The 22,724-nt window shown below is 45.1% G+C and overlaps 1 protein-coding gene and 1 long non-coding RNA gene across 2 annotated transcripts in view; one reads left to right on the top strand and one right to left on the bottom strand.

Moving 5' to 3' along the window:
* The window catches only part of LOC309649344, a 979,232-nt gene that overhangs the window by 603,387 nt on the left and 353,121 nt on the right, over nucleotides 1-22,724 (top strand). The gene's annotated exons all lie outside the window — the stretch shown is intronic.
* The window catches only part of CDYL2 (chromodomain Y like 2), a 175,496-nt gene continuing 167,362 nt past the window's right edge, over nucleotides 14,591-22,724 (bottom strand). The window contains exon 7 of the mRNA XM_082439077.1: nucleotides 14,591-21,239. Coding sequence (XP_082295203.1) covers nucleotides 21,081-21,239 — 159 coding nt within the window. The 3' untranslated portion in view covers nucleotides 14,591-21,080. The remainder of the gene's footprint in view (nucleotides 21,240-22,724) is intronic.

A 22,724-nucleotide genomic window follows, 5' to 3' on the forward strand; every position in this document is an offset into this window, starting at 1 on the left:
GATCCACTAGCCCTCAACTGCTCTGGGCACCTGGATGAGAAAGCCTCTTGGATGAGCTGACCTCATAAAGGATTGTCTCATTCATGTTTCCAGTCTACAGACACGTGCTGAGACCCTACTGTTTGTCAAGCCCGAACTGGGTATGGGTACCATCCCAACCCAGGAGGAGCTCTAGGGCGACTAGGAATAGTTAAAGAATAACAATAATCATGACATAATGATAATGATGATGATGAGGGTAGTGATGATGACGATGGTGATGATGACAATGGTGATGATTGTGATGGCGATGATTGTGATGGTGATGATGGTGATGGTGAATGAAGGTGATGATGATGATGGTGATAATGGTGATGGTGATGATGATGGTGAATGATGGTGATGGTGATGATGGTGATAAAGGTGATGGTGAATGAAGGTGATGATGATGATGGTGATAATGGTGATGGTGATGATGATGGTGAATGATGGTGATGGTGATGATGGTGATAATGGTGATGGTGATGATGATGATGATGGTGAATGATGGTGATGGTGATGGTGATGATGGTGATGATGGTGATAATGGTGATGGTGATGATGGTGATGATGATGGTGAATGATGGTGATGGTGATGGTGATGGTGAATGATGATGCTATTGATGACAAAGGCAATATATATGTGGTAAGAATGTGGACTTGGAGTCACTCTCTGGATTCAAATCCACATTCCACCATTTACTAGCTATGAGACCATGGGCAAGTCATTTGGCCTCTTTAACCCTCAGATCTCTTTTCTGAAAAATAAGGTTAATAAAAGCATGTCTCCCTAAGGTGGTTGAGAGCATTAAATAAAAGATATAATGTGCATAGCATAGCCTGACACATGGGGAGGACCAATTAAATGTTAGCTATTATTATTATTATTATGTATTATTATTATTATTATTATACACTACCACTGATTCAGGGCACACTATTTCCCAAATTGTTTTACACAATCTCAATTAGTCTTCACACTGACTCTACTCTCCTTCCCATTTGACAGATAAGAAAATTGAGGCTCAGATAAATTTAAAGGATTTGCCCAGGTTCTTAGAGCAAGTGGCAGTGCTGTGATTTGAGCCCCGGTCTACGTGTCTTCAAAACTTTTTAAGTTGCTTAATTGCCCAGGATGCTACAAATCAGAAACGTTAGGGGCTCTCAACATGGCACTTGCAGAGAGAGAGAAAGAGCTGTGTGACGTGGATAAGTCCCTTCACTTCTCAGATCCTCAGGTGCCTTGGCCGTGAAACACTGTACAGATGTTACAGAGTCACATGGGTGAGTAAATAAGACAGCCTGTGTAAAAAGCGTTTCATGGAGCTTTCGCACATGGAACACTCATTATCAGCTCACTTTATCAACTAGCAGTAAATCACTGAGCGTAAGCCTGGCACACAGGCTACGAATGCTGCCCCCTGACCTTTTCTCCGTGCCCCCAGCCCCTTTAACGACACAGCACTAACCTCCAAACTGTTTTATCTCAGTGGGACAAAGGCAAGTGTTATTTCCCCACATGGCTTTTGACTGCCTGGCAAGGCACAGCGCGGAGGGAAGCAGCTCCAGGAAGCAGTGCTCTGCAGGGCCGCGCCTCTGCCGCAGACCCTCCCCGGGGCTGGGGGCGACCCGCCACCCCTGATTATCACCCTGGGGAATCCAAGTGCAGAGGCTCTGTGAGAAACCCTGAAATTACTAACAATCAGCTGGGGTCAGAACCGCCGGGGAAGGGAGAGGGTATTTATAAACCGGGCGTCAGTGACTGAGCCCTCGGGAACCCGAGAGGGGAGCAGGCTCCCCACCCCGCAGGGAAACCGAAGAGGAAAAACACCAACACGCTCCGAGCCTGGGTCCCGGGCAAAAGCCACAGAGGGTGCATCCAAGTCCCCTTCTAAATTTAGTACATTCAGCCAAACCAGTTCTCCGGCTCACCCAGCATCTCTCCCCTTGGCTGGACCAGGACGTTCTTCCAAGAGCCAACCACACAGATGGGAGCCCAGATCCCAACCCACTTTGTCTCCGTTTTTGTTCCCATCGCACTGACAGCCAGGACCCGTGGGGCCTTTCTCACACCTGAGACAGCGAGTTCAGATGTTCTTGCTGGCTGCTGACGCCAACCAGCTGCAGATCCTCCGACAAGCATCTCAAGCTTCCTACGTCTCAGATGTTCATCTACAGCATGAGTGAACCTAACCCAGTGGCATATGGTGGGCACCCAACCCGTGTGGCTGGACCGAGATGGAAACTGGAACCTGAAAGTCCCTGTTCTGAGTCTCTCTTTCCTTCTCTTTGACAAAGTTCAATACATTTACTTAAATATTACCTGTGTGTTCCAGGCTCTATTTTTAGGCCAGGGATAAAAACAGGGGTCATGGTAATTGTGATCAAAATGTATTTCTCTATCCTTGACCCTCATCTACCATTGAGTGGCATCTAGCCCATCTTTAAAGGCCTCCTGTTATTCTAGTACCACTACCTCCACTGATAATTGTAATAATAATAATAGTAACAACAATAACCATAGCAACTAGCAGCTACTGAGGACTTACTGTGTACAGACATTGGGTAATTTTATATAATTTAATTCAATTATTTATAGCACATATATCTATCTATCTCAGAAACAAGGTTCATTTGACCCAACAATTAAAATTATAAAACAGCAATACCGGGGACTTCCTCGGCGGTCCAGTGGTTAGGACTCCACGCTTTCACTACCAAGGGCCCGGGTTCGATCCCTGGTAGGGGGACTAAGATCCCACAGCCACGAGATGTGGCGAAAAAAAATAAAAATAAATTTTAAAACCAGCAATATCAATAACAATGCATGCTCTTCTTATTCTCTCATGTAATCCTCACGTTGGCCCTATGACACGCGACCTCACCTCCCTGATTGAGTCCACAGGGGTGTCGTACATAAACTCAAGAACACGCCCCTCTTGGGTACCCCATGGAATCTGTCTGCTGTGTATCCCCCCTGGCCAGCTCGGGCTCCACCTCTCTATGGGAGGGTCACTGTTGTCCCCAAAGTGCCATCACCCTGCACTATGCCCTCTAGCATGACATCATTCTGTGCTCCAACAGCCACCCCCAACTGGGAAAGTACCTGTCCCCATTTGTGCTACATCCTGTTTCCCTGGTTACGAAACCCCACAGCCGTGGGCCCTCAATGCCTCACCACGTTTTGATGGGTAGCAGGCCTCTGATTCTGTGCTCAGGCTTTATGGTAGCTGCCTTGCCCTCGGGAGTTCAGCAGGAAAGTGCGTCCCTCACACAGCCCTGGTTCTTAGTCTGGAGTCAATCTTCACTCAGAATGTTTCTTTCCAGAGGCCTTGGGCAAATAACCCCATGAGGCCACTCCACCATCCTCTAGACTGGCCCGGGTATCACCGCCTCCCAGGTGAACAAAAGAGTTTGTGCTGCCCATCTGGGACTTCCACTCAGAAGATGGAGCTGCTGAACGGCTATGTCTTTCGGTTACCTTCTTAGTCCTGGGCTGCTTTCACAGTGACTCATCCGTGGCCTCCCTCTGCTCTTGTAAGAAACCCTGTGCACTGTTGAGACAACTGGTTAGCAGTATGAGTGCTTCTCTGCTCACGGTAAGTGCTCTGTGATGCAGGCTAAATCCCCTTCCTGCATCCATGCACTCATCTCACCAGGAAGGTAGAGGATTCTTGGGAGGTCAGACTCACGACTTCACCTCTTCAATTCCACATCCCAACCCCATGGGCTAACTGTAAGGAAGAAGAGGTTCTGAGTTGTTGACCAGAAGTTCCAAAGCAAGATGTGCTTGAACTCTGTGCATGTTTGGAATGAAGAAGCATCCCCCGATGTGGCATGACCATTGTCAACTGTAAGAACAGCCTGGCCCACAAGGCACTGTCAAGATGGCAGCTGGCTTATGAAATGTTCTTGAAAGAAACAGCCCCGGCCACTTGGCTCCCAGCCTGCGCGTCAGCAGCCCCAGCTGCTGCTTGCTACTCACCACGAAATTGCACGTGTTTGAAAAGTTGATGACATCTGGAGTTTCGGTCTTAATCAGCCTGCTTTTGGCACTACCTTTCCTGGCATGGAGCTCATTCTGGGTATTTTTCAAACTTGTATTTAGAGAATTCCATAGAAAAACCCCTAAACTGAATCCTGCTAAAGCCACAGCTTGAAATTCCTTGACTTGCACATGTGTCTCATGGTTTGATGTGTATCAACACCGAGAAAGATTGACCAGAGACCGTAAAGGTACAGCACCAAGCTATAACTAGATAGATTTCCCTCCATCTCCAGCCTTCAGGCCCAGCTCTGCCATGTCCCAGGTGTGAAGCTGGCAAATCACTTCTCTGGGTTTCTCTAACTTTGCCTAAAAAAATGGGGGAAATGATGTATGTAAAGCACTCAAAAATTAATTACATATTTTTAAAACAGAAGAACACTTTTAAAAAGCATAACTATAGTGTCATTATCCCACCAAAAAAATTACCAATAATTCCTCAGTATTATTCACACACACACACAGAGTTTTTTTGTTCAAATCACGATCTGACATAATCTTCACATGGCATTTGGTATGTATGTCTCTCCTAAATTCCCTCCTTCCATTGATATTTTCTCCTTTAAAATTCATCTGGTAAAGGAACCAAATGCTGAAATAATTTGTTCTGTACTTTTCCACATTCTGGATTTGATTAATTGCATTGATGGAGTTTTAACTTATTTCTCTCCCATATATTACCTGGACATTGCAAGTTCAATTTAGAGGCAGGTGGTATTGTGTCTTGCCATGAGGAGGAAAATAATGTCCAGTTGTCTCCCTTTTGGTGAAATTAACAGGAATGGTGATCATTACCTAAATTTAATAACTCATGAGGGGTTGTGACTCAATCACTTTTTTTTTTTTAATTTTATTTTTGGCTGCATTGGGTCTTCGTTGCTGCGCGCAGGCTTTCTCTAGTTGAGGGGAGTGGGGGCTACTCTTTGTTGAGGTGCGCGGGCTTCTCATTGCGGTGGCTTCTCTTGTTGCACAGCATGGGCCCTAGAACACGTGGGCCTCAGTAGTTGTGGCACGTGGGCTCATTAGTTGTGGCTCACGGGCTCTAGAATGCAGGCTCAGTAGTTGTGGCACATGGGCTTAATTGCTCTGTGGCATGTGGGATCTTCCCGGACCAGGGCTCGAACCCATGTCCACTGCATTGGCAGGCAGATTCTTAACCACTGTGCCACCAGGGAAGTCCCTCAATCACTTTTAAGAGCACAAAAGGGGCCTAAGACCAAGAAGAATGAGGGTCATCAGTATAGAGTAAAGGTCACAGAGCTTAAAAGAAGACCACCCCACATTCCAAATCTAGCAGTTGCCATTTACTAGCTTGGACTAGTTATGGACTTGGAAAAGTTACTTAACCTTTTTGAGACTCAATTTCATTATCTGTAAAAAGAAGATCATAATATTACCCAACCAACTGGCTTGCTGTAAGGATTAAACAATGGATATAAAAGGCAGTGTATGAGAGCTGGAGGAACCATACTCCCCTACTTCAGACTATACTACAAAGCTACAGTAATCAAATCAGTGTGATACTGGCACAAAAACAGACACATGGATCAATGGAACAGGATAGAAAGCCCAGAAATAAACCCATGCACTTATGATCAATTAATCTATAACACAGGAGGCAAGAATATACAATGGAGAATAGACAGTCTCTTCAATAAGTGGTGCAGGGAAAACTGGACAGCTACATGTAAAAGAATGAAATCGGAACATTCTCTAATACCATGTGCAAAAATAAACTCAAAATGGATTAAAAACCTAAATGTAAGACCACATACCATAAAGCTTCTGGAGAAAAACATAGGCAGAACACTCTCTGACATAAATCACAGTGATTTTTTTTGCATCTCCTAAAGTAAAGTAAATAAAAGCAAAAATAAACAAATGGGACCTAATTAAACGTAAAAGCTTTTGCACAGCAAAGGAAGCCATCAACAAAACAAAAAGACAACCTACTGAATGGGAGAAACTATTTGCAAAAGATGTGACTGATAAGAGATTAATATCCGACATACATATAAACAGCTCATACAACTCAACATCAAAAAAACAACAAACAACCCAATTAAAAATGGGCAGAGGAACTAAATAGACATTTTTCCAAAGAGGAAATGCAGATGGCTCTTGTTGGTGGTGGCATGGATGGATATTATTGAAGATGTGGGGAAGCCTAATCGCTCTCGGTTTCTTAATTGGGAACACTAAAGGTAGAAAGTGGGATATCAGGATGGATTGATTAATGGGAGTACAACTATCCAAGTTGAGCTCCCTGGTAAAACATGAGTAGAAAACACCACAGGACTGCCTACCTACCTTCTACCCCCAAGTGAATCTATTCCTTCTCCTCCCCTCATTTGACACGGAGAAGCCAACGAATGGCAGCCCTCTTCCCAAGGGGGAACACCCAACCCCAGGGGAGAGATGCATATTTTTGTCTCCAGGACTTAGTCTCTCATTGAAAAACAAGGTCCAGTAGATGTTGGGTTCTCACTGATCAGGGGAACACCCTCCTCGCCCACAGAGATATCTGAACAAGGGGTGGAAGGAGGTGGGAGCTGTCGCCCCAGCACCCTGGAGACACCGATGGGATTTCCTACAAGACGAGCAGAAGTGGGAATATGGGAAGGGAGAGAGGGCTTACCCCTGCAGTAATGAAAATTTGAAAGTGCCTTCTGTGGCTAAAATCCCCCCAAAATGATAATACCAGATGCTGACAAGTATATGGAACCACTGGAACTCTCGCTCACTACTGGTGGGAATGCAAAATGGTACAGCCACTTTGGAAGACAGCCTGAGAGTTTCTTACAAAGCTAAACATAGTCTTAGCATACTATTCAGCAATTGCACTCCTACGTTTACTCAAATAAGTTGAAAACTTATATTCATACAAAAACCTGCACGTGAATATTTATAGCAGCTTTACTCATAACTGCCAAAACTTGGAAGCAACCAAGACGTCTTCCAATAGGTGAACAGATACACACAATATGGGACATCCAGACAGCAGACATATAATCCAGCAATAAAAAGAAATCAGATGTCAAGTCACAAAGAAAACATGGAGGAAACTTAAGTGAAATAAACCCATTTGAAAAAGCTCCATACTGTATGAGTCCAACTATATGACAGTCAGGAAAAGGCCAAACGATTGCTGTGTAACAACATACCACAAACTTAGCAGCTTAGAACAACACAAATCTATCATCTCACAGTTTCCATGGGACAGGAGTTGGGGCACAGTGTAGCTGAGTTCTTGGCTCAAGGTCTCAAGGCTGAAATCAAGGTGTCCCTTGGGGCTTGGCTCTCATCTGAGGCTCGGGTCCCCTTCCAATCTCACTCAGGGTTTTGGCAGAATTCACTGCCTTGTGTTTGTAGACTGAGGTCCCTGTATTCTTGCTACAAGCCACGGACTGGTGGCTGATCTCAGCTCCTAGAAGCCTCCTGCCATTCCCTACCATGTGACTCTCTCCCTTTGGTCTCTCAAGTCTGAATCTCTGAATACTCCATCTCTGACCTCTAGTCTCATAAAGGTTCAACTGATTAGGGCAGGCCCACTTGCACTCAAGAACAGGGGATTATATGGGGGTTGGCAATCTTGGAGAAATCTCAGCCTTCTGCCTACCATAGCCCCAAATCATTAAGCAGCTTTCTTAAACTAAACAGACTTGGTCTCCATCTGCAAAAAACACCAAGAAAGACCAAAGATAAGAAAATTATGTTATTTTTACACCCCCAGGATCAAAGCAGAAACACCTCTGTTTAGAAAAGAGAAAGAGCTGCAAAAAAATTGTTTTCTTTTTTTAAAAAATAAAACAGCCATTTTCCCCTTCCTCCTGTAAGTCAGGAAATATCCATTAGGAAGAGTTAAGTTTCTTTCACTCAAATTTAATTGAGTACCCAATGTTTCTAGGCACTATAGAAAGTAAAGGTAAATTTTCCTGCCCTCAAGGAGCAAACTGAACTGAGAATCCCATTCACTCATGTGTTCATTATTTTATTTCTTTATTTTCATTCAACAGACATCATGTGGGCTCTCTCTCTCTGCGCAAGGCACAAAAGCGCTGGAGATTTAAAACTGGTTTTTGCCTGCAAGCAAACTCACAGGGTAAAAGCAACATCTTGAGTTGCAATATCATTTAATATTATTTTCAACTGCTTTAACGACAGTATCCGTTCTGACAGTTTGAATACATTATACAGAAATCAGATGGTGGGTAGCATGGTGCAGCTGAAAGAAAAGAAGCCTTGGAATCTAAACCCAAATGATCAAGTTGACATCACCAGTAAGGGAACAAATGGGCATGATGGGATGCAGTCTGAAAGACATAACATTGCTTCTGTGATCGTCCTGCCCAAAACGCAGAGCCTGAATTTAATAATGGGGAAAGATGAGACAAACCCAAATCGAGGGGCATCCTACAAAATATAACTAGCCTGTTATATTCTCTTCCAGCTGTCAAGGTCCAGAAAAATCTTAGTTCCAGATTAAAGGAGAGTAAATAAATGTGATGCATGATCTTGGATTGGATTCTGGACCAGAAAAAGGACACTCATGGGACAATAGGTAAAGTCTAAATAATTAGATCATAATATTGTTATTAATGTTAATTTCCTGATTTTTATAATTGTGCCATGTTTACGCAAGATGTTATCATTTGGGGGATCTGGGTGAAGGGTATGTGCAATTTGGGGGGTATAATTTTTGCACCTTTTTTATAAGTCAAATTATTTCAGAATGAAAAGACAAACAAAAAGGCACATTGGAATTCCTACTTACTGCTTACTACTGTGTGTCCTTGAGCAAGTCACTTCACCTCTCTGAGCCCCAGTTTTCTCTCCTATTAGATCAAGGCATGCAAAGAGACTGGGCATAAAAATACTTTATAAGTAAGGAACTAATCTGAAATGAGTGTACATTATTCAGTTGTATGGCTGCATACGTTATTTCTCAATTCTTAAAACAAACAAACAAAACCTGGAAGAGGTATCTGAAGCCAAGAGGAGCCGAGTCATCACATTACATCACACCATGATGGCGGAAGAATTTGAACCCAGCTCTATTTGATTCCACACGTCAGCCTCTTCCTACTCCCCCTAGGGCTGTTGCTGTGATGATAATAGTACAAGCAACGCAAGACACCAGGAGGAGCAGAAGGGGGAGAAAAAGACTCCGCAATCAAACAGGAAATGTGGCCCAGAAGAGATAGAATCTTAAAGACACAACCGCAAGACTTCTAAAAAAAATTGTCAACCACAGCTCTGTTCTGCCAGAAATTGGCCCACAATGTCTGAATTTTCTCCTCTTTGTCAGTCACTGCTTGTTACCATCCAAATGTCTGTGAGAGCAGCCCGTAAGCCCCTCTTTGGAAGTGAAAGTGTAAGGAAGTGTGGCAGCACAGGTGGCATCTTGGGACACAGAGTGTGGCATGAAGCTAGAAGCCATTGGGTCCCCTGTCACCTCGAGACAGCTCATTTGCCATCTGTCCTGGCAAAGCCCAGGGCTCTGTGTTTGACCACAGCTGGAAAATCACAAGGACAAGCTTTCCCCACCCTCGCCCACAGGGCACATCCCGGAGTGCTCTATTAGCGTGTTTGAGTGTGTTCCGTACACGATGGCTACACCTGCGGACCCCAACCGTCCTACAGCCACAAATCATTTTTAAGGCCCCTAATCCAGGAGGTTATTAAGTTACAGCCCACAAGTCACCATCTGGCTGGGGGGTTTCCCATGTGGGTGGGGTCTCCTGGCACTTCTCGAATTTCCACGGCTTGGATGTCAGTCCCTGATGACAGACTTGCAGAGACTCTCCCTGTCTCCCAGTTCACGTCCTCCCCTCCTCCCCTACACTCCAGCCACGTTTCCACTGCTTTAAGGGGAAAGAGGAGGAGGTGGGTATCGGGCAATCAGCATGTATAGGACACCTACTACATGCCAGCCCCCCGCTACGGGAACTACCTGCATTTGGTTCACATGAGCGTCGCAATAACCTGTAATAGGAGTTATTGTGCCCATTGTACAGATTAGTAAATCAAGAGTGTGCCATTCATTAAAGTCAAATCAGAGATTTAAATGCAAGTTTGTCTGACCTTATGAAAATCGTATACGTCATGCTCTTTCCATTAACATCCTTGCCTTTGATCTCTCCAGTTGCTTCTCGGCAAAATCTCCCCACATTTCTTAGAAACTGACGGTCCCGGAGGAGGAATTCTCATTGATCTATGCACACACTGGTGCTTACGGCCTGCCCGGTGCCCTGGACAGTCTATCAAGTGCACAGGTTTCCCCTCCCACCCTCCGTCCTGAACCCCCATGGTGGCTCTTGCCCTTGTTGCCCATTCTGTCGCTGGGCGCTGGTGCTCAGCCAGCCACTCCAGATTGGTGCCCTGATCAGGCTTGTTGGCTCCTGGACGCTGACTTCTCGACTTGGCTCAGTGCCCAAAGGGCTCTCGCCCTCACCCCAGCTTAGGAAGGCTCCCGGCCCATCCCTGGTCCAACGCCACCGCATCTGCATTTCCAGGAAGGGGTTTGGAGGATGGAGGAGTACAGACCTCACTGGAAACCTCAGAAGCCAAGAGTTTTTGATGCGGCTGCGTTAGGCAATCCCCAAGGAAAAGGGCACCAGGCCTCACACACGCTCGCATTTAATCCTCAGGACAGTCTTGAGAGAGGCAGTGTGAGCCCCACATACAGGAGGACACAGAGGCCAGAGAGGAAAAGGGTGTGCCAGGGTGTCACAGCCCGGGGACTTCTCTGGGGAAAAGGCTCCATTTGGCCATCAGCAGAGACAGGGTCTCGGCTGGGGCAGCAGAGGGACATTACCTGCACTGAGTCCCCGACTTTCGCCCCTGGCCTTCACCAGCATAAGTACTGATACGGCTACTCTTGACTCCATAACAATGCCGTGCCAACAACGGTCCTAAAGATATGTGTGTGTGTGTGTGTGTTTGTATATGTATGTAGGTAGGTAGGTGTCCATCTATGTACCTAATCTCATATTTTAAATAAATCTAATATATATATCTAATCTCATGCATATATGTAAAGGTCATTTCATCACTAAAGAGTGACTATGCACATAGTGAAGACATGGAAACAACCTAAATGTCCATCAACAGAGGAATGGATAAAGAAGATGTGGCACATATACACGATGGAATATTACTCAGCCATAAAAACGAATGAGATAATGCCATTTGCAGCAACATGGATGCAACTAGAGATTATCATACTAAGTGAAGTAAGTCAGACAGAGAAAGACAAATACCATATGATGTCACTTATACGTGGAATCTAAAATATGACACAAATGAACCTATCTATGAAACAGAAACAGAATCACGGACATAGAGAAGAGACTGGCGGTTGCCAAGGGGGAAGGGGTTGGGGGAGGGATAGAGTGGGAGGTTGGGTGAGCAGATGTGACCATTTATTCAATATATAGAATGGATAAACAACAAGGTCCTACTCTATAGCACAGAGAACTATATTCAATATTCTAGGATAAACCATATGGAAAAGAATATTTTAAAAAAAGAATGTATATACGTGTATAACTAAATCACTTTGCTGTACAGCAGAAATTAACACAACATTGTAAATCAACTTCAATTTAAAAAAAAGAGTGACGATGTGCCAACAGCTGTTCTAAACATTTTGTATATAGATAAAATCTCATTTAAATATGTACATAATCTCATTTATATATCTTTCCTATATGTGTATAAATCTTATCTATATAAAACTTCACATACATATACACATATGTAAATAACATTAAACCATTAAATAGTAACTATCTGTCAACTGTTCCAAAAATTACGTATAATGATACTTATATATAATCTCATTTGTGTAAATCTTGCATATATATGAAAATCTCATTTAATCATTAAAATGGCTGTATGCCAACTCTTTTAAATATTATATATAATCTAATTTTATATATTACTGTCTTTTACGTATTTAAGTAAGTCTCATATATATAAAATCTCATATATACATCAGTCATGTGTGTGCGTGTGTGTGCACACACGCGCGTGTAAATCTCATTTAATCATTTAAAAACTCCTTAGGAGGCAGGCACAGTGGTAATCCCCAAAGGCTGAGCGAGCTCAAACACCCCGTGCATGTGATACCAGGACTCAGCTGAGCTCCTGGCACCTCCACTCAGACCTGCTCCCCCAAGCCCTGGAGCGGTCCCTGCCTCAATTCGGGGGCAATTCCAGCTTTCCAGCTGCTCAGGCCCCAAATCCCAGGATCACCCTTGACTCAGTTCTCTCTCTCTTAGTCTGCCTTCAAAATACACTCAGGACTTCACTCCTTCTCATTACCTCAACTGCCCCATCCCTGAGTCAAGCCTTCGTCGAAGGCAGATGGACAATTACAAGAGTCTCCTCTGGGTCCCCTTGCCCTCAGCCCCCTTTTGCCCATCGTCACAGAGCGAATCTGTTAAAGCACAAGTCAGTCCCAGCCACGCCTTCGCACACCCTCTCACCTCCCTTTCATCTGAAGTCAAAGGAGAATGAGGCTTTAGCGATTTATATGTACCCCCTAAAACTTAGGGGACACAGTAGATTGGCATCTGACTCATGCCTGAGAAATTCAGCGAATAAGAGGCCAACTAGTTGACTAGTTAGTACCCCAGTGAGGCAGTAGCTCTTGTTTGGAAGTTAGCTTGCACGCCCTGATCTGTGTGGACAGAGGTTGCATGAATGCTCCCCTGAGCCACATGGGGTCCAGGAGTGGCAAAGGGCTGGCATGGGGATCATCTTACCCTAAAGGGACAAACAGACCGCAACTGACGAAGCTGGCAGTGGACCACCGGACTCCTAGGGACTGAAGAGGGAGTGATGGGCTGATGATATAGAGTTTACTTGGCAGTTATAAGAGACTGGCCACCATCAACTGAAGAGGTCACCAAGAAACCCATACGAGTTCCCTGAGAGTCTATGAGGCCCAGAGAAGGAAAGCCCCCATGTGACAACAGCACAATTTGGTCCTCATAAAATCTTTCCAGCTCTCCCTAATCCAACCAAAAGAAGAAATGAGAGTCAGCAAGAATGAGTGAAGTCTTGAATGAAGTTGGAAGCACTGATGCTTAAATGGAACATGGCCATCTTTGACTACTGAATTGATACTGTGTTTGTGACTTTATATTATTTATTGGAAAGGTCCTACAGCCTACCTGTGCTGTCATCTAGGGTGAGGTCAGGACTATTCCGTTAAGTCGACTTAAAGGGACAGTGAGAGACAAAATAAAGTTGCTTTTGGGATTATACTCCATTACTGCTTATTCAATATACTGGTGACTCATTTAATTGTTGATGTGTCTAACCAGATGGGAGCCTCAGCCCACTTCCTCTCACGATTGGGCAAGGGCTTCTTTCATTATCATATCACATCAGTGTTAGCCTGTGAAGAGACAGTTAAAGGAAGAAGGGTTTGTCTTATAGATGCTACACTCTGAAACATCTGAAAGGCCTCGTCCAGTCTCCTAGAAGGACCAGAGGCGGTCAGGAGCAAAGGACTTCCCAGGTTTGGCCCTGACTACTCGGGATGGAGTCAGGACCTCAGAGAAAGGGCAAACAGGCACACAAGACGACAATGATGACACCAAGGACAAGAGAAAGGAAAAGGAAAGGGGACCGGCACAGGGAGGATCCTGGGCTCCAGGCAAGGCTGGCGGGCCCACACCGACAGAAAGGGGACCCGAGGGAAGATTAACAATTAACGCTGCGCAGTCTTCTAGACTCTGCAGGTGTTCACGATCGTGGAAGGTGTCCTCTCCGGTACTGCGCTGCGGACACTTCGAGAAGCACGGCAGGATTACATGCCTTTCTCACATTCTTGGACCCCAAGCTTCTGTACGACGGGGACTGTCTGAGTCATCTGTGCCTTTCGGCATCTGTGCAGCCCGAGGCAGAGCAGGGGGATCAAGACTGCTGCCGGATGGACGGACAGGTAGATGTGACCTTGTGCAAATCCCTTTCCCAGAATGCCCTGCTGCCACGAGCCCCCGAAAGACTCCTTCTTCCTCTTTCCTGCAGCCTCCACGTCGTCTCCGGAGCCAGGCGTCCTCAGCAGCGTGCCTTTCCTAAGAGCCACATTGTGATGACCAAGGCAGCGAGAAAGGACTCTGCATAATTCCTTAGCGACAAATACGGTCGTTAGCCACGTGCGGCCACTGGGATTGTACAAAACCAAGCTCTGTGGAGGTTTATCTCGAGTGAGGAGTGGTCCCTATGCAAAGAAACATTCCAGGTATACCAGGGAAGGGGTGAATGCTCCTTCAACCTTCTGACAAACAATACCTGTGCCCTCCCAATCAACCACCAGCCTGAATAACTCGAAACCTCAAGGCCGATGTGGGTGAGGGAGTCTCTGCTCCCCAGGAACCCAGACACTACTTAGAAGCCTCAGATGTCGCAACCCCCTGGAGGCCCCAGAAACCTCTCTGTTCAGAAACCACAGAACCTGTTTGTGAACCTTATGTGCAGGCTGCCAAAGGGAGAACACAAGCAAACGCAGACGAAGTTTCAACCTTTTTATTCAAAGCAGCTTCTCACAATGTATAAATACTGCATATTAGCACACATGAAAAATACAACTTCTAAGGCACCCAGAAATGTGTTCATACACGTTACAGGACCATTCACAAAGAGAGTGTACAATTTGCTCTAGACAGTCAGCATTTGATAAATCAGAAGATTATTATCCCTCCGTACTGCACCCAGTCTCAGGGAATATTTACAGCATGGTGAGAAAGGGGCAGCTGTACCTGCTTTATAAGTCTATGAATTACTCATACTTACAGATATTCAGAACTAGTTAAAGACTCTCCCATGATAACCTGGTGAAAGAAAATGAGTAGCCTAATTTGCAAAGGTCTCCTTGGATTTTGGTGTGTGTGCTAGATCCATGATCAAATCCGAACACTCCCAGGGTAGGCTGGATACGTTTTTGGTAGCCTGCTTCATGATCAGAGGTTTGGTAATAAGCCTTATCACTAGAATCCCACTTCTTCAGTATCAATCATTTCTCAACCGGTTAAGGGATGAATGATTTCATCATGGATGAAGATGGGGCATCACCTAGTGTGAGAAGTGAAGAAAATTCTTCTCGGGCTAAACAGGAAGTGGAATGGGTTGATGGAGAACCAAAAGGAGGTGGAAATTTAGCAACTGCAGGATCTCACTGCTCAGTGTAGACACATCTGAAGAACTCACACTGGAGGTTTCTATTCAGATGGAGCAGTCCACACTGCTCAGATAACCTGAAGAATGCCAGCCCTCCACTCTTTATGGTACTGATATGGATAAAGGCTGGGACTACACAGCAGAAACACCAACCTGAGACAGTGCATTTCAATCCGAGAAGCTCATCTTTCAGAGCCTTCTCAAGGTGACGACAAATCCTTCTGTAGGGCCAGCCAGGGGGAGCATGAGATCGGTGGATGGGAGCAGTTTCTCTGTGCCATAAAGCATGTACATCTCTGCCTAGATGTGCCCACAATCTATGAAACTCGTACTTTGCTGGAATAATGGAATTCTTTGGTCCTTGGTTTTATGAAAGGCAATATTTTCACAATCCTGTCAGCATGGACATCAGCAAATGACTTCAAGCTGGGACGAACGGCACAGGGACACATTAAATCCTAGATGGAAAACTCCACACCCTCCAAACTTCCCAGAGTCGCCTTAATGAGCACCAACGTGAGGCCAGGTGTTGGGCCAATGAGGCATGGTCAACCCACAGAGATGCCAGAGCCGAAGCTTAAAACTAGATGTCAGTTTCTCTGATTGACACACACACTGCAAATATTTGAAGCAAATCTCCATCCTAATGGGAGATAAGTTGACTTTATGAACACTTATTTGAGATGAACCAAATAACTTGACTTTAGCTATTCTATGGCCCTGGTCTCAAGATCACCTTTAAAGCCTTGGTAAGAACCAGTAGGTAAGCAAGGTCAACTGGAAAGAATCATAATTTAAAAAAAAAAAAATTTAAGTTCCAAATTTTAGTTGGTTTTATCAGATCCCAGACACAGTGGACACACTGCCAGTGAGCTGCATGACTTACACGCCATTCAAACAGCCCCGGGTAGACTGGCTCAGCTGATGTGTATGTTGTGCATCTAGTCTGCCTGTGCCCTGTTAAACTCAGGTTCAGTATGGCTTAACGCACCTAGTTCACTGATAAGACATTCAGGACGTGTGGGAATGCAGATTATGTAACTGAAAGCGACTTCAGATTGTCTACACAGTAAGACTCACATGTAAACTTTGTTAACATCTCTCAAGGAGTGCTGACCACAGCCAGACTGGATGTTTCCAGGTCACCTGCAAGGAACCTGGAGTCAACCACCAAGGTCAGGAGCAGAAAATGCCATTGGTTCAAAACAAATGATGAACCAGCAGCCCTCCCTGTGACCACATCTACACCACGTGAATAGTACGAAGGTGGCTCCAGAACACCTGTCCGTGGTCCCTTCGTATGGCCAAAGACAATCACCAAGGTGTCTATCTGGCCCCTGCCGCCATCAACTCAACCAAACTCTCCAGATTAGCCATGGCGTACAGACTGCAGAGTCCATCCACATGGCTTACGCTACTTGGAAGAAACAACCCGTATTACCTTTTTTTTTTTTTTGTAACAAGCTTAAGGCTCTGTTCACAAACTCCATCAACTGGCACACAGTGAGAATTTATGGGGAGATCTTCAACTACATATGTAGTTGCAAAGGTTGGAAAATTTACTGATCCTAATGGTAAGGCTTATTCACAAATTCAATACATTTTCAAATTATACTTCAAACTCAATTACTTTGAGAAAAAGAAAATTAACCGGCTCTCTAACAATTTAACAGCACTAGATTCTAATGGAAAACAAAAAACAAAAAACCACTGGCACCAAACCAGAACGCTATTTTTTTGAAAGAACAAGTGATATTAATGGAAAAGATTGCCTAAAACGCATATCCTAACTTACCACAGAAATATAAAAGTTTATATTCTGAAAATATATATTGTATTAAAGTCTGTAAGCATTTCAACCAAAATTTGCAGAAATAACTAAGCAACACTTATCTACAACAAAAATATACATGCAAGACAACCCCCAAATGGTTTCCGTTAAATATCTACAAAGGCAAAGTGTAGATTTTTAAAGATTATACAAAACCATTTACAGAGAATAAAATAAAATACTTAAGAAATCTCATTTAGAGTCTTAAATACTGTGTATATTAGTGAGGATGTCTAAATTAATATATACAACAGATCTAAGTATCTGAATACAGAAACACAGAAGAGAAGCAATTCTGCATTTTAAATATTCACTTAGGAAGATCTGAAGATGTTTCTATTTGTTTCTCTTTGTTAAAAAAATTTCCACAGAAACTAGATTGGAAAATAACATGAATGTGACTAAATTTCAAATTAAAAAAAGTTTACAAAATTTTTTAAACCAACAATTAATAACGGGAAATGCAATTCAGCATCCAGTCAAGGCTATTTTTTAAATGTGGATATCTGGAGATACAGTTGCATTGACCAAAGTCTACTGTGATTATCATTTTTCCATCCTCATACTAAACTTCATATGGGAAAAACATATTTTCATGCTTCAGAGAGAACATTTCCTAGTTTACTTTATACCAAACAAGAATAACATTTAAAATCAATTCTCTACTACTTTCTCAGAGTTATCCAATTTCATTCCAAGAGGGTCACTTTTGATGGTTTTCCCCCACAGACATTATTTCAAAGCAGGAAGGGACATATGGGTATATCTACCTTAGGCTGAGGCTTCCAAATGGTGAGGAGTTCTGACCATCTTAGCAAAGTTCTCCAAAAAGTCCTCCTGGAACAAGGCTGTTAACGTAAATGTTCCGCTGCAAGATGCTGGATGCTAATCACCAGGGGTTGGAGGAGAGGAGAGTTCTAACGCATGGCTAACAGGATGGCAAAGAGTGGATTGTCCAGAAGGCTCCTTGACTAAAGAAGTACCCTCATCTTCCCACCACAGCTCTTCTTCCAACCCCAAAGGTAATTCTGGGATGGGGCTACCAAGACCAAGCATGATTCCTCCAAGAACCTGCCCAGGCCCTGGGATGTGACCGCCTGGGTGGGGAGGGGGCAAAGCAGAGTAGGGAGAGGGGAGAAAGGATTCTACGGGTGGAGAGAAGGTCCTGGGGTAGAAGACAAAAAGTGGGCCCTGTCTCAAGAAAGCTATGAGGTTAAACCCTGACACAACAACAGGACTGGCAAATTCCAACCCAGGTCGATCAGCTGGAAGTTTCCTGGATCTCATCTATACATTATCAAAACAACTAACCAGAAAGTGAAAAATTCAGTGGTTTGGTCTACCCTATAGTGAACAGATGTAACTGAGTTTTGCCCAATTTGTGGAACATCCTTCTAGAACTGACTGTATGGAAACAACCGAAACACAGACTGTCTCGTAAAACACCTCCTGTTATACGCGGAACCTACAGGTTAACACCAGGCATTCCACCTTAGTGATGGTTTCACATTCCTACCTCATCATCAGAGATCCTTGAGGTGTTTAGAAGTTTAGATTTGATGATCCAAAGCTATGTTTTAGTTCAAAGCTAAAACACTTCTGGTTTTTTCAGCAGGGAACAAAGATGGGCATTGAGCAAAAGGAATTTCCAAACATCTTCTTCCATTCCAATGAGAATCCTAACACTGCTTCTAGAGACGCTGAACGTGGCTGTCCCTAGAAGGTAAAAAGAAAACGAGGTGCTCTTTCTTTAGATGACTTAGTGATGGCTGAGAAGTTATCTGTCAAGGGTGAGGGTGTCTAGGGCCTTTGGCAGCGCACACACTGGCTTTCTCAAAGGAAAAGACAAACCCAAATGGAGATGTGACAACAGGTATTTGGACAAAAGCAGGTGTTTCCCTGTAGAAACTCCCCATCGTCTAGGTCTGCAGGTCCTACAGGAACCCCCATGGAGCAAGGGGAGGGTACACAGGACTTCAGCCCCGTCTTCCTCTGGCTGGATTCAGCCAGGGTGGCGGTCCCCCAGCCGAAGCGAGAAGAAAGTGAGACATGTCCCCTTCCCTGACCCTCGGGAAGTCATGGGGAAACTCAGAAGGAGAGAGGCTTTCAACAGGGGGAACCAAGACCCTCTGAAGGGTGGAGAATCCAGGTAAACTCAGGTTCACTGTTTAAAGGCCTATGTCTCTAGTTCTGCTACAGACACTCCGCCTGTTCTCCGAAACGCAAAGCTCAGGGCCATGAGTCCTCTCCACCTGCCCAGTCCGGTGCATCCAGCTGCCTTCAGAGGAGGGAAGAGGACCAGAAAGGGAGAGAGAACTGTAACAATGACCCTCCCCCCTCCTCAGCCGGCCTCCCCTGCCCCAGCTGTGCCTAACTCTCACTGCTCCACTCCACTTTCTCCGAGGAAGGGTCAAGAGGGGCTGGTGACTAACAGAGGCAGTAGGAGACGGGTGCGCAGAGGTCCTTGAGGACACCTGGCGGGGGGATTGTGATGGACATGGAAAAATCCCGCCCCTCTGGGAACCTAACTTTCTCTGGTGCTCGACCCTCATACAGAACCTGGTCCTGTCGCTTCTCTGCTTGAACTCTGATGTTTACCTTCTCTTCTCCAACCAAAACCAAAACCCCTCCTTCACCACAGCTGATCCAGGGACTTTGGGCTGATGGTCTGAATACAAATGCTGGAGCCCCCCTGCGGCCCATGCGCCCTGGGACAGGAGGCCTCATCCCTGGTTACTGCTCCCTGATGGGAGCAAACAACCTGAAAAAAGATGGAGTGCCTGGACTTTTGGAGGCGAAAAGATTCAGACCCTCTACTGACAGCTCAGAGTGGGGACTCTTCCCCACCTCCCTGGAAGGCCCAAACCAGACATCACCGCCCACATGGAGGAAAGGGATGCTGAAATCCAAGTGGAGTCCTTTGCCCCAGTGAAAAAAGTCTCCCTCAACAATATGGAACCCCCAGGACCATTCAGGCTGGAAGCCCCTTTATCTCCTTAAAGAGAGCAGAGTGAAGAGAAAACTCTTCCATAATTTCTCCTAAGAGCAAGTATTCAATTGTCATAGAACTGTTTTACACGCAGGAAATCTGGGGCAGAGCTATTCCTTTTATTCACAGAAATCCCATTTTCATCTCTCTGAATTTTATTTCTACATGGTTCATTGCTAGAATGCACCAAACGGCATGAACCTTGTATGGGATTTGGTCCAGGGCAGTATGAAAATAATATCTGTGTGAACAACAGATACCATAATATATAAACAAAAATAAATAAATTAAATAAGTCGGGTTAAAAAAAAAAACCTTTTCCTAGTAGTTATGTGTTTGCAAAACTAGCTTTACATATAATACACATAAATTATCAGAATTTCCACTTACACTGTTTTAAAAATATATATTTAACAAAATGCTCCTAAATGTACAATATCTGGGTTTGTAAATTACTCAATTGGGTTTTAAGACCAAGCCCTAAAAGTCATGCAGATTTGCATCAGAGAGGAGACCGAGGCTGGATCTACACAATTGTTCTGCTCATGGGTCTAGAAATTCCCTAAGATTGGTAGTCCCCTGTCACTGGATCTGTACTTCAGCAGACAGAGCCATGGCAGCCAAGTCTCCAAATCAGAGGCACTGTGTAGACACAGCCTGAGTCAGAAGGAGGGAGAAATGGGTCTTCCCCTTCCTGGACCAGGATGGTGCATTTCAGCAAGTGGGGACAGGACAAGGGCACCTGGCAGAGGACTGGGAAGATATAGCCCTCGATAGCTCTCCAGCCAGTTGGGGTGGGGACACGGGGGAGGCCAAGTATGCTGCGTTTCCCATCGTTACACAAAACCAAACCAATGAGGAGCAACCAAAGGACACGAGGAAATGGACACGACCCTAGGTATAGAGAGACACCCTGACGGACTCCTTGGCCGGGAATACACTGTGCTCTGATTTCTGAAACACAGGGCAGAGCTGGAAGTCAGCTGCCCTTGAGCACTGGGCCCTCAGACTTCATAAATTTTGTCCTGCAGGTAGCTGAACAGGGAATCCAGGCCTTTGGAGGAACCCCAGAGCTGTTTGAGCATGAGGCATTCTTTCTCGTTCACATCTTCAAGCACCGACTTCAGGAAGCTCCGGACGAGGCATTTCGACTCCTCCAGCACCTGGAGGGAAACACACAAGCCTCATTAGCCAGGCGCCAGGGACTCTGCTCCAGAAGGATGTACTTAACCTCCTCATGTCCAAAGCCAGAGGAGGTTGCCTCCCCTGGTCCGGGGCTTCCCAGGCCTCTGCCCTTGGCAACGGCCAGGAATGGACTGCAGGCATGCTGAGATGTCGAGCCCTCAGACCTTGGGATGGCTGAGTGGGACCCGCATTAACCCCACCTGCAGGAGTGACACTGACATATACTCAGGGTCACTTTCTATGGATGTCATGAAAAAGTGTGGGAAATACTGCTTTCACCTCCCCATGCTACCTAACTCAAGAATGGCTGGGATCACAGAGTAAGATAATGAAATGAACCAATGGTTGTCAAAGTATCCATGGGACCCACCCTGACAGCAATGCCCCTTGTTCAGGCTTAGTAGTTAAGAGTAGTAGTAATAAAAGTAGCAATCATTGTAATAGTAATAACAGTTGCAGTAATTGTAGTAATGAGCAATAATAGTGATAACAATAGTAATGCTACAGTATTACAGCGATAACAGTAATGTTAGTGGTAGTAAAAATGGTAACAACACCACAGTAGTATAGCAACAATAACAGTAATGCCGGTGGTAGTAATAATACTATAGTATTATAGTAGTGATAATGACTGATATTAGTAATATAGTAGCAGTCACGGTAATAATAGTAGTAATAATCATAATCATGAGTAAGAACAATGGTAGCAAGCATAGTGATAAGAATAGCAATGCCACTACAACCACTGTTAGCCGATCGGCTCTACGATAGGCACTTCGCCTGCTTTCTTTTATTTCTTCCTCAAGTTAACTGCACAACTAGGTAGTTATCTCTGCATTACAGATGAAAGATGTGAGCTCAGGAAAGTGAAGGTGCCCCGAGCCGCCTGATGGGCGTGCCCTGCCAACACCTGGCTGATTCTGCGGGCTCCACGCTGCCTCAGTCTGGCAGAGGCATAGCCGGAAGCCGGGCGTCCGACCATCCTTCCGCTGGCCTCCACCATCCTCTGTGGACCTGGAGGCTTCGGTCCTCAGTCTCACAAAGCACTTTCCAACAGAAAAAAGCAAGACAAGAGCTCCCTTGCTCAAGCAGGCTGGAAAGGGGCGGTGATCTTATCCCTCAGCTTGGGCTGGAGGCGAATGGGTGGTGAGAAAGGGCTGGCAGACCAAGGGTGCCTCTTTCCTTCCAAGAATTTCTCCCAAGAACACCATCTCCTGGGGGCGTGGGGTAGATTCCCGTCTCAGGTGAATCAACCCAAAGCCCCTGAATTCATACCTGTGGGTAGGAGAGGTTTCCTTGCAGTATTTCTTCAAAAGCCGGTTTCATCTGAGCACCTCCACTGCCCAGAGACCAAACTCCTCAGTGGAGCCTTGGGGCCTTTCTCCTCCCTGCCTTTTCAGTCTAATCATCCCTCAACTAGCCCCTGCACCTGCTCACACCACCAGGAGCCGCTGCCTAAACTC

This window comes from Balaenoptera physalus, assembly GCF_965194825.1.
Source record: "Balaenoptera physalus genome assembly, chromosome: 19".
NCBI lineage: Eukaryota > Metazoa > Chordata > Mammalia > Artiodactyla > Balaenopteridae > Balaenoptera > Balaenoptera physalus.